This window comes from Rutilus rutilus (genome assembly GCF_951802725.1).
Source record: "Rutilus rutilus genome assembly, chromosome: 2".
NCBI lineage: Eukaryota > Metazoa > Chordata > Actinopteri > Cypriniformes > Leuciscidae > Rutilus > Rutilus rutilus.
The window spans coordinates 3,078,378-3,091,911 of NC_140210.1; the positions used below are offsets into that span (position 1 = coordinate 3,078,378).

The 13,534-nt window shown below is 41.0% G+C and overlaps 1 protein-coding gene across 3 annotated transcripts in view; it reads right to left on the reverse strand.

The window, feature by feature from the left end:
• The window catches only part of LOC311285435 (CD48 antigen-like), a 78,556-nt gene that overhangs the window by 32,930 nt on the left and 32,092 nt on the right, over positions 1-13,534 (reverse strand). For 2 of the 3 annotated variants that reach the window (XM_084401092.1, XM_084401090.1), the window contains exon 1: positions 4,367-4,520. The exons of the other annotated variant lie outside the window; for it this stretch is intronic. In XM_084401092.1, coding sequence (XP_084257218.1) covers positions 4,367-4,430 — 64 coding nt within the window. In that variant the 5' untranslated portion in view covers positions 4,431-4,520. Of the gene's footprint in view, positions 1-4,366; positions 4,521-13,534 lie in introns of those variants that run through there. 3 annotated transcript variants of the gene reach the window in all.

Consider the following 13,534-nt stretch of genomic DNA (forward strand, 5'->3'; position numbering starts at 1 on the left):
ACTGCGATCGGACGGGTAAGCCTCCGCTGGCGATGAGGTGCGCGATTTATATTGGGAGGGCTTTTGCGGTGTCCGACGGGAGTTCAATACTCACTGCGATCGGACGGGTAAGCCTCCGCTGGCGATGAGGTGGACGATTTATATTGGGAGGGCTTTTGCGGTGTCCGACGGGAGTTCAATACTCACTGCGATCGGACGGGTAAGCCTCCGCTGGCGATGAGGTGGGCGATTTATATTGGGAGGGCTTTTGCGGTGTCTAAAGGGAGTTCAATACTCACTGTGATGGCGATGAGGTGCGCGATTTATATTGGGAGGGCTTTTGCGGTGTCCGACGGGAGTTCAATACTCACTGCGATCGGACAGGTAAGCCTCCGCTGGCGATGAGGTGGACGATTTATATTGGGAGGGCTTTTGCGGTGTCCGACGGGAGTTCAATACTCACTGCGATCGGACGGGTAAGCCTCCGCTGGCGATGAGGTGGGCGATTTATATTGGGAGGGCTTTTGCGGTGTCTAAAGGGAGTTCAATACTCACTGTGATGGCGATGAGGTGCGCGATTTATATTGGGAGGGCTTTTGCGGTGTCCGACGGGAGTTCAATACTCACTGCGATCGGACAGGTAAGCCTCCGCTGGCGATGAGGTGGACGATTTATATTGGGAGGGCTTTTGCGGTGTCCGACGGGAGTTCAATACTCACTGCGATCGGACGGGTAAGCCTCCGCTGGCGATGAGGTGCGCGATTTATATTGGGAGGGCTTTTGCGGTGTCCGACGGGAGTTCAATACTCACTGCGATCGGACGGGTAAGCCTCCGCTGGCGATGAGGTGCGCGATTTATATTGGGAGGGCTTTTGCGGTGTCCGACGGGAGTTCAATACTCACTGCGATCGGACGGGTAAGCCTCCGCTGGCGATGAGGTGCGCGATTTATATTGGGAGGGCTTTTGCGGTGTCCGACGGGAGTTCAATACTCACTGCGATCGGACGGGTAAGCCTCCGCTGGCGATGAGGTGGACGATTTATATTGGGAGGGCTTTTGCGGTGTCCGACGGGAGTTCAATACTCACTGCGATCGGACGGGTAAGCCTCCGCTGGCGATGAGGTGGGCGATTTATATTGGGAGGGCTTTTGCGGTGTCCGACGGGAGTTCAATACTCACTGCGATCGGACGGGTAAGCCTCCGCTGGCGATGAGGTGCGCGATTTATATTGGGAGGGCTTTTGCGGTGTCCGACGGGAGTTCAATACTCACTGCGATCGGAGGGGTAAGCCTCCGCTGGCGATGAGGTGGGCGATTTATATTGGGAGGGCTTTTGCGGTGTCCGACGGGAGTTCAATACTCACTGCGATCGGAGGGGTAAGCCTCCGCTGGCGATGAGGTGGGCGATTTATATTGGGAGGGCTTTTGCGGTGTCCGACGGGAGTTCAATACTCACTGCGATCGGAGGGGTAAGCCTCTGCTGGCGATGAGGTGGGCGATTTATATTGGGAGGGCTTTTGCGGTGTCCAAAGGGAGTTCAATACTCACTGCGATCGGACGGGTAAGCCTCCGCTGGCGATGAGGTGGGCGATTTATATTGGGAGGGCTTTTGCGGTGTCCGACGGGAGTTCAATACTCACTGCGATCAGACGGGTAAGCCTCCGCTGGCGATGAGGTGCGCGATTTATATTGGGAGGGCTTTTGCGGTGTCCGACGGGAGTTCAATACTCACTGCGATCGGAGGGGTAAGCCTCTGCTGGCGATGAGGTGGGCGATTTATATTGGGAGGGCTTTTGCGGTGTCCAAAGGGAGTTCAATACTCACTGCGATCGGACGGGTAAGCCTCCGCTGGCGATGAGGTGGACGATTTATATTGAGAGGGCTTTTGCGGTGTCCAAAGGGAGTTCAATACTCACTGCGATCGGACGGGTAAGTCCCCGATGATGTAGACATGAAGATTGCCGATTGGGAGGGCTCTCGTACCATCCGACTTGAGTTAAATCGAATGGGTAAGCTCCGCCGGCAATCAAACGAGTTAGAGTTGGTTTAGCTGATAGGGTTTGGTGCGCTTTTTTGATGTGGAAGCGGTTAGATCTAATGTAGCTTTTGAAAGCTTGGGATGACCAACGATCAAGAGCTTGAATCTGTTGCTGAGAGTCCTTTTTGGGCGGCTGTGGTTGCGGCACCTATGCGAAAGGAGTGGCCTGAAAGGTGTTCAGATGGGATGCCAGATTGTGTTAGGACTAATTTGAAATGTTTTTGAAACCAAAAGCGCGTGACTGGTTGGTTTAGCTTGAAGAATAGAATCAAGAGAGGCGTTGAGAAGTGGTCTCAAGGAGTAGTTTACGGGAAGAGCAGTTCTGAATAGTGAGGTACTGGCGTTGGGTTGGGGTCTGCTTCTGGAGCCAGCTGTCTACATTTCTGGAATTTCCCTGTAGCCACTCCAATAGGGCTGATGCGAAAGTGTTCGAAAGGGGGGGTAATCGAAAGATCAGATCATGAAACCTGAACTAACTTCCTTATTAATCAGGTTGTCTACTATTTCGGGTTTTATGGATTGGAGATTATCGCAAATCAAATTTTGTGAGGGGATGCTTTCGAGACCTGGTTCGAAACCATGCTCGAGGCCGGACAGCAAATATTTGGTAAATTCAGGATCAGGGTGCTGGGACAATTCTGATGACAAACGTAAAATTCACGGGAGTCGACAAGTCATTTTTTGAATTTTTATTGATGTGTTTCTTTACAGGGCATATGGTGCAGGCATGAGCGCCGCCACAATAATTGCAGATGTGCAGAAACCGACAGCGTTGTCTTGAGCAGCCGCCTGTATTGAAATGGTTGCAGACCTGACATCTTGTGGAAAAGGCGGAGGCTCTTCCGGAGGAGTCAAAGTTTGTAGTAGCTGGCCTACAGTAATGGACGTATCGCCTGCGATAATTAATGCGATATGGCTCAGCTTGTCAGTGAACTACGGCTCTGTGTAGTAAATGTCGCTCCATTTAAAAGCAGGTGATGGCGATTTACTACTAATCAAGGAACCGGCTTTACTGACGAGATGCGCATAACAATGTCATGCGATATATATCGCCCAGCCCTACAATACGCATAGTGACATGTGCAATTGGCTTCTGTGCGTCAGATGCCATGTCACTTAATGTTAATACCGCCTCTCAGGTTAGAGCTCAGCTTTCACACTGCACGTGAGTTGCGGTGTGTATACAGTGCAGAGATGGTTTCCGCACCGAGTCTATTTCTGCTGTGCTGCACGCGCTGAATTAAAGTGACAGCACATTGTTCGTGGTCAAAATTAACACAGATTGACATGAAAATATAATAATCTCACCATAAAAGCATTTAATTAAATAAAATGTAGAAATATCACCATAAATGCATTTAATTAAATACTACTATTTTTTCACAGTCATCTTTTTACTTTAAGACCGGGGTAAAGCAAGGAAAACTACAATTTACCTCAACAAGGCGACATAATAAACAACACTCGTCTCATTGGTGGAGGTGGAATAACAAGTTCTTTGTGACATGCAAGATTTATTGTATTAAAATTTAAATGCAAAAGAAAAGGCATAAGAGTCGGCGGTTTTGTCAATTTTAAGTTTTAATTTAAAATGTTTGCGATTTTAATATAAGTACATGGTTAAATATTTTACCACTTGATTGAGCAACTTAATAGGCCTATATAAATCTATATAGAAGTAGCCTAATGCATTGAATAATGCGTTGTTTAAATTGTTTAAACGTGAATACGTCTATTAAAGAGTGTAAATGTACAAAGAGAAGCGCAATGCTGACAAAACTTTTTTTTTTTTTTTATAAAAGTTACTGATAACTTCTGGATTTCAAATAAAAATAGTGAGTATGTGTTTGTGACAGCCGTGGATCAGTTACACACTGCAAACGCAGCATATGTGAAAGCACTATAGCGTGCTGATCCTGCACCGCATACACACTGCACACGGAGTATGTGTGAAACGGGCGTAAAGCCCTTCTGGATGAAACTTCATCATCTACCGACGACGTACAAATGAAAGAACAGATCATTTCCATAATGACAAACACAATCTACCAGTAAATCACCTTGCGTGATTCATTTAAATAATCTCCTCCTGCCATAAATGTTGCGCCTGAAAGGACAACTCATGCAATAATGAAGGTCCACCGCAAAATAACCCTGTGCATCCTTTTCAGAGCAAATTTTTCACAGCGTGTCTTTATTAAATCATGACAGTAGTTTTTTTTTTTAACGCCAAAAGAGGAACCATAATTGCACTGGAGGAAGCTGTTAGTAAATCTGACCCTAACTGTTTAGGTTTGCCAAGAAGGCGTGTTATTTCCATAAACACATTAATAACACATTAATAACTCACCTGAAACAGCTCCTGTGGTGAAGAACACAATGGCGGAGATCAACGTCAAGAGTTGAAGTGACATTTTTGTTAGAAAAAGTAGCCTACACTTTATTCACTTGTCTTCGAGACTTTGAGAGACACTCAGAGACACAAACACTGAGGCGTGGTGTAAGAACAGAGGAAGTTTGAAAACGCCTGGCATTGTGTTGGACTTCCACTAGTAAAGGGTCACTGCTGCCATCTTACGTTCATTGCGAAATTAACCCATTTAATCCCAAACTTTTCCCAGACATTAAAATATCCAAATAAGGTGTCATTAGTTGTCCCTTGAAATAATCAATAATTATTTTTATTGTGAACAATTGTGACCAGTGGGATAATGTATAGTAGGCCTACATTATACATACTGAAAATTCTTATAGCCTCGGCCCAGTTATTTAACACATTTTAAACTCTTTCATCCACTCTTTAAAAACCTTTATACAACACTTATAGAAATACTGAGATAAAAAAAAATTCAAACCACACTCAACAAAACTGAATAATTGTGAATTCATATATTAATACTAGACACTTTAAAGATAATGTGTACCAAAAATCTTTGTAATGTCTTTATGTTAACATTCTTTAGGCACAGACGGTTAAAGCTACACTGTGTGATATTTTCCCCCATCTAGCGGTGAAATTGTATATGACTACCCAGTGAATATTAGTTTCTGTTCCTTTCAATTTCGAGGGTGTTTTAACTCCTACGGTGGCCGTATTATTCCAAAATTAACATGGCTTCCAGTTCGACTTAGTCCAATTGCGCCTTTAAAACTATCACCTGTGATCCGTCGCAGCACAGATTTATGTTACAAGGTAAACAATACTTTTTCACCATTGACGTGAGGAAAAGTAACGCAGGTTATACTAGAGGTCGGTCTGGAGTTATGCACAACCATGTTATATGGTTAGACAAGCAACTATAAAACTTCGAACTTACACAAATAGGCTGAATTACCTGCCGAGAAGAAAGCAGGCAACTTCGGCGTCCGTTTTAAAATCTTTGCTCCTCATGAGCTCTTTCCATCTGGGAAAAGTTACTCCAATATTGACTTTGGTCTTGCTGATTTGCCTGTCGCGTTGACGTTTTAATTCTCTCTTTCGCTTCCTTGGCGACTCTGCTACATGTCCTCGAAAATAGGCGTGATCCTCCATCAACAATCTTTCAAATCTGCCGGCAGTCGCGAGTAATTTCCCCCTCGCATTCGTCTCTGTGTCACTGAGTGTAAAGCGCGAAAGGCAAAGCTTGAATTTACAGGTATGTCCCTCTTTGGCTAATGTAGTTTCAAGATGGAGGGGCAACATGGCGACCGGTGTAGCAGTCGATTCTGTTCCCTACCGGAATTCCTGTTCCCCCTGAACGAGCCGTGTCTGCTGACAGCGCATGCGTCAAAGCCTTAATAAACCTTAATAAATCAAAGCCTTAATAAACATTGCATTGAAATCTGTAATAACGCTTGAAAGAAATAATCTGGATTGAATTGACAGATGGGGAAAAACTCGCTTCTAATAAAAAATAAAAAAATAAAAAAAATAAAAAAACGCTTAAATTTCGGGAAAAAATACGATCCTTTTTTAACCTTTTGGCTTCCCTCCCGCGATATTTTTTTCTCCCAGGATGGTAGGGGAAGACACATGAATATTCATTAGGGAAGTCATCCCTGATTGGTCTGATGACCTACCCCTAAACCTACCCGCCACTGAGGGGTCTGATGACCTACCCCTAAACCTACCCGTCACTGGGGTTAAGACCAATCAGGGATGACTTCCCTAATGAATATTCATGAGTCTTCCCCTTCAATTCCGGGAAAAAAAATATCGCCTCCCTTACATCCAGTTGTGCTTCTTGCTCGTATTCAGTTCTGATGGTACGCATGGTAACTCGGCAACTACGCATGATTTGTAATATGATTGCGTAAAGGGAACAGGAATTCCGATAGGGAACAGAATCGACTGCTTCACCGGCATTCGAACCCCTCACCCGTATGTACTTTCAATGGCAGATTATAAACTTACGAGAATACTTTATTACTTGAAAAAAGTAAATATTAGGGCTGGGGGAATTAACGCGTTAATCTTTGCGATTAATTTGAGATGCTTAACGCGTTAAAAAAATAATAACGCAATTAACGCAGCACTTTTTTTTTGCCTCATTTTAATGACTTCCTGTTGCGGTCTGTCGTTAACGGCCCAAATGCTCGAATCATGTACCGAATACCGATCACACACTGGAAAAGCAAAGTCCGCTCAAATAACGTGAAATTTCTCTGTAGTAGACTTCTGTTTGCAATAGCCCTACTGTGCTGGTAAAGTCATGCTGGGCAACAATGTTAAAATGACCTGCTCTGATCACATGCTCTGGTAATAATAGCTTTGTAGGACCATGTTTTATTTTGATAATTAGTTTAAAAAAAATTTTTTTTAATTGATTATGTTGATTGAATATTGAAAAAGAATAATATATTGATGTTTAATATTATTTTAATACAGGGCTATTTTCTGTTCCTTTTTTTTTCCTGTGTTGTTTAATTTAATTATTTAATTAGGTTGTTCTAAGTTTAAATATTGATGATTACATGCTTGGGAAAATGCAATTAATTGCAATTAATTACAGCAAATTGTGCAATTAATTAGTTAATTTTTTTTTTATTGATTCCCAGCCCTAGTAAATATACATTAATGAGCACATATACACTGTAAAAAAATTTTAACACTCCCAAATCAAAAATTTCAATTGACCGATAACATCTAAATTTTTCAATTGGCCCAAGTGAAATTCTGTAAATTCTAAAATTAAATGTACAGATTTTCACTTGGGCCAATTGAAAAATTTAGATGTTATCGGTCAATTGAAATTTTTGATTTGGGAGTGTTACAAAATTTTTACAGTGTATTTTTGAAAGAACTAAGTGTTTTTTGCTAAGAATCAACTAAAAAAATTACACAGTGTAGCTTTAAGAGCAGATGCTTTAGTAAAATGTGTCGAGAAGATCCATATGTGGCTTTGCATTTGAAGGTTCATGATGAGCATCAGTCATTCACTCATGAATGTCATTTCTGAGAAGAAAAAAAAAACTGTAAATAATGCTCGTTTTTAAATGTACATTATAAAAAACATACAGTATTAGTCCCTTGGATGCTGATTGCTCACAGCTGCACAGAACCCATAGAGACCAAGATTATTTTTTTTTTTTCTATAAAGTTGCATACAGTAAAGATTTTTCACAAGGAATAAAGAAAATACACTAACTCTACTAGTATGTCTCCCAAGCTAGCAGCAGAAATACCTTAAAGTATATAATAAATATAAATAAATAATAAATAAATAAATACAAATAAATAATTTACACTATACAGTCAACATGAAATTATAATCAACCCTATTTATACTAAATACACATTCTTATTTTTACTGCAAATGATTAATGAGCTGCTGACAAAATTAAATCCTGTGTAAGTCCTAAGTCCAATCAAGTCCTGCCTTACAATATCTGCTTTCACAAAGAATGTGACATTATGGAAGTAAAAAAGGTTGCAAAAACAAAAACAGTATTCAAGTGACTTGTTTCAGTTAAAAAAATAAAAACAAAAACAAATCAAAAAAGCTACAATTAATATTAGCTTTATAAATGCAAGATATAAGCTCAAATCATTCCAGAAAAGTGATGAAACATAACAAGAAAAAAATAAATAACAAATGTCTTCACTTTCATTTATGGTTTCATGTATGGCTTAAGGTTTATATATCAGTTACATCACAGTATTTGGATAAAAGTGCACTGCATTTTTCTAATTTTATTGGGTATGCAATATTTGTATGGTAATAACCAAGTTTTCCTCCACTGAATGTCATATACCATAGTAATTGAGTTTCGAGACTGAGAAAGTTGACGAATACATTTATTATTACATTCTTTAAAACGAAACACGTCCCAAACATAAACTGAGATAGTCGTTTAGATATGACTCGGGGGGTAAGGGATGCTTTCATCAAAAATATTATAAAGCTTGGAATAGAATTCATCACAGAATTAAATTCTTTAAACGGAACAGGATATTGGTATATATTCATAAAACTTTTATATGACAAAACATAACAATTAGGGTTGAATAAATCAGCAAAAAAAAAAAAAAAATGTTTAAACCATTTATCAAAATAATAATAATAATCGATTTCAAATTTTAATATCTGAATTATTTCATAAGATGTCTACATGGTCATCTAAATGCATTGACTGCCAGGTTTTTGAACAATTTGCACTGATCTTTGAAATGAATACCTAGCATCCATACGAACCGCTGAAACAGCAAGTGAGGGAGAGAGGGTACAAATTGAAAATATTGACTTTTATTTATGACAATAAAGGTAAACTAGGTTTGGAGGAAGAAAAAGAGGACAGTCAACTCCTGAGTCAAGCTGGATCTAAGGAGGGATGACATTCTCTCCGGATGGCACATTCATTTCAGTAATTTTCTCCTCTTCTCAGTGACCATTAAAGCTTTATACTACTTCTCTCCCGTCACCAGCCAATCACAACAGGTAAAAAATCCACAGAGTGAATAAGATGGCAGTCATGAGAACCTGTTAGTGGAAAGCATGTTGTCGTGACGGGAAAATGCCATCCATCCAGCCATCTTCTTCCGCTTATCCTGGGCCGGGTCACGGGGGCAGCAGTCTTAGCAGAGATGCCCAGACTTCCCTCTCCCTAGACACTTCCTCCAGCTCTTCTGGGGGAATACCGAGGCGTTCCCAGGCCAGCCAAGAGACATACTCCAGCATGTCCTAGGTCTTCCTCGGGGTCTCCTCCCGGTGGGACGTGCCTGGAACACCACCCGGGAAGGTGTCCAGGAGGCATCCGGAACAGATGCCTGAGCCACCTCAGCTGGCCCCTCTCGACAGGTCAGACTAAGAGCGGTTCTTAAACCGTTTATGATCGATTTAAGAACAAGGACCATGACGTCGCCCGATATGGCATCTCACCATAGACAACTCCAGAGTGGTAGAGAGTCCAGCCTCTCTCCAGCCTCTCTCAAGAAGTATGGTTCCAGAGCCCAAGCTGTGCGTGGAGATGAGCCCGACTCAAGCTTAGGCTCCTTCCCCACCAACGAAGTGATGTTCAACGTCCCTAGAGCCAGTTTCCGTGTCCAGAGATCGGGTCGTCGGGGCCCCCGCCTTCGACTGCCGCCCGATCCACTAAGCACCGGCCCCTTATGATCCCTCCTGCAGGTGGTGAGCCCACGGGAGGGCGGCCCCATGTCACTCTTTCGGGCTGAGCCCGGCCGGGCCCCATGGGGGGAGGCCCGGCCACCAGGCGCTCGCATGCGAGTCCCAACCACGGGCCTGGCTCCAGGGTGGTGCCCCGGCCGCGCCATGCCGGGCGGCGTCATGGTCCTTGTTCTTAAATCGATCATAAAGGGTTTATGAACCGCTGTAAGTCTGACCAGTTACCTGGGACCTGTTTACCTTGGGAGACCCTACCAGAAAATGGTGTGTCGGTGAACTGCAATGGACAATGACCACGCGGTTCACTTTAGAAATTTATAAATACTCGGATCAAAATACAATTTTAAGAGAAAATAACCAGTCCACAGCAACTAATTTACTGTTTAGTAGCAGTAATTCTATTTTATTATGAAGTAATACAGTCTTTTTTATCATTAATTATATGATACTGACTCACCAAGTAGAATGTATTCCTCTATTCAGTCAGCTTCTTATTAAGAATGCATCAAATTAATTAAATGTCAAACTTTCTCATACTTTTTCAAAGATTTACAATCTAAGATTTATAAAATAGATCACGACGATCAGATTGCGTCTGCTCCTCTCGCATGCTCGTCAACACCCATGGCGCGAATGACAGAGCTCTCATTGGTTGATCACTGAGCTTTAATCTAGAATGAATTTGCATATTTTTTAATATTCTTAATTTTTACATCTCTTATCGACTTTTATTAAGGGAATATGATATCAGTAAATTGTGTATAAATTAAATAATTACCTTTATTTAACCTGTGTTACACAAAATTGTAACACATTACTTTTAAAAGTAACTTTCTCCAACGCTGTAGTTTTGTAGGACCACCCATTGGCCCAACGACGGAATCCAATGGTGGGCGAAGGAATAATGCGTGTATGTCTTTTCAGCGCTCCAGTGAAATTAATTTATTGGAATTTATTTTCAATATTACTTTAGCTCTATGCTTAATCTGACTCCAATTTCGTGTTTCTGATTAGAAAATAATCATAAATATTGATTATGAATTAATTTTGATCTTTGATTATTCTGAGCATCTCATCATTTCAAATATTCGCTCATTAAGGACCCAGTGTCACTTTGAGACGTCACATCGTGAATGTGCGCTCACGATCACAATCTAGCCAGTCCTGAAATAGTCAGAGGGTGCAGTGCAACTATTTTACCCTAAGCGGCCGCTCACTGCAGACCCGTAGGTGTAATTTTTTTGTAATAGTTGGATAGTCAGAAATCTGAAGGTCTTCCTAAGATGTGCCCCCTGCTCCATTCATAGTGCCTTCGGTTTGATCTATCTTGGACAGAGATTTGCGGAAACACCAGACTGCACTTTAATCTACTGGAAATAATGATTTCTGAAAAATGCAGAATGAATCAAGATGTAACATTTATTTGTCAGGTAAAAATGTATCATGCCAATTACTCAAGTAAATGATTAAAAGCCAATTCAGAAATAATAAATAAATGACATAATTTACTCAAAGATGACTCTAAAAGTAAGCAGTGCATTCCTGACAGAGACACACAGTGGTGTGTGAGTGTTTTCCAACAGGAAAACACTGAAACACTACTGTATGGGGGTGATCCTGGCAAAGGGTCCCAAAGACTGCTCTGTCACCTAGCCTTAAATACCCAGACTAGAACAAAAGGGTTATACAAATATTGTTTAGAGTTGTTTGGGTCAATCCATGTACCCCAGGGGGTAGCACCTGGTTTCGAGAGATATCTTGAAGAGAGAGGAGAACAGGATTCTCCTAAGTTCTCAATCTTTCTCATTAAACCAATGACTGCAATCAAAATTAAGACCATTTTACCAATCGCACTGAGACACTTAAAATGATCACTTATAATGCATTATAATAATGTCCGAAAATGTCGAAATAAAGATATTTTAGGTGCGTCACAGAAAAAAATCCAATAATGTTTTAGTAGATTAACACAGAGACCAGTAACACAGACTGAATGTGAGTTCATCATTATGCATCAAAGTGCGCCTGTTATGCTAGTATTTTAACAGATTCTCCTACAACAGGTTCACATGCATCAAAAGTCAAAAACACTTTAATTCTCTCATAATCTGCACTGCAGCGTCAGCTCTTTTCTCTCAGTGTCTGAAACGCTTCCATCAAGGATTCAGTCTCTCTAAGCCTCGCCTCTCTGAGAGCTGCTCTGCTGTGATTGGTCAGAGAGCAAACGCTTCTCGGGTGCTGCGCTCATCACTCCGCCCAAGTAGCAGTGCTTCACCTTCTGAGAAAATTGTTCCCAGTATGTATACGGTTAGAAGATGGCTGTGTCTCATATGACCTTGTTATTTGTACACACTGTGACTATACAAATCACAACATGTACTGTAAATAGGAAAATGTTGGCGTTATTTTGTCACTTACTGGGATTAGTATGCTAGCTGTAGCCATTTATATCCAGTCTTTGTGCTAAGCTAGGCTAGCGGTGGGTGCGTCAAACAGACTTAAAGCACGCACGGAGATGAAAATGGTATGTATGGACTAATCTAACTCTGAGGGATACGGTGAATAAGCTAAAGTCCCAAAAAGTCGAAGTGCTCCTTTAATACAGAGACTGGACAAATCACTATTATAAACTAACAGTCGAACTTAGTGGAGTTTATACCATTGACATCAGCGGTAAAGAGCAGGCACAAAGATTCTGTTATGGATGAGTGGATATTATTATTACTGTAAAAGCATCATATTGTTATTATGATTTTTACTTAACATAATATAGCGAGTAATTCTGTCAACTTTTTTTTAACCTATTATGAAATAAAATGTATTATATAATATATGTATTGTAGCTGCCGTAAAAGTCAACTCATATATTTCACTTAAATATGGTTCACAGTTAAATATAAATATAAATATATATAAGGTTAAAAATCATATGATTAAAATAAAAAAAATGGCTCATGGTCAATAAATAATAATTTCATCTTTATTTCTTTTTGTTAAAAACTTTGTGAAAAAAGGAGGGAACTTATTTTTTTGTTCCATGTGGAAATTATAGTGTGTTGTTATGGGGACGCTGCATCGGTGCACTCGCTAAGATCAGAGAGAGAGATATGTGCTGCGGCTTGCGAAGCCTGCTGTCTGAAGGCCCCAGGAAGATTGTAAAGTTATCCATAAGTTTTGTCAGTGAAGTGTGAAGATTAATTGAGCCTGTATTAAAACTCGAGGGGAGTAACAATGTCGGTTAAAGGAGTTCACCCAAAAATGAAAATGTTGTCATCATTTACTAAACTTACTTGCAAACATGTAAGAGTTTATCTCTTCTGTTGAACAAAAAGAAGATATTTTTTTGAAGAATTAATCATTTTTGAAGAATGTTGGATCCAGACAGTTGATGGACCCCATTGACTTCCACAGTAAAAAAAAATACTATGGATGGAGTGGACTGGTCATCTGGAAGACTGACATGGTTTTTGGGCCGATTATACATCATAATTGATTTATTTTTGTCTGACAGCCCATAAAAAATCAGTGACCCAATATTTTTGTTTTGCTTAATTGATGGATCTGGGGCCCGTTCTTCGTACGTCGCTTACTCAGTTAGCTGGATTTGATTGTTGGCGATTTGGCATGATCTTGGATTGTTTGGTTCTTCGAAGCCCATCCTGGACTTGCTGTCATAGCAACAGGTCAGTAAGCTTAAACCTGCTCGGGAGCAGCTTATTTCATGTCAACAGGATTAGACTGCGGCTCATAAACGGAGCTGATACGGGAAGTCCAGCGCAGCGCGAGAGTGCACTTTCTGAGATCCTATATATATTTTCTCGTGACTCGTGAGATTGTCGTTTACATTATTCATTTGTTGGAAACGCACATTTATTTTTGACTTGTCGGAGTCGGGCTTTAACTACAGCACAAACTGT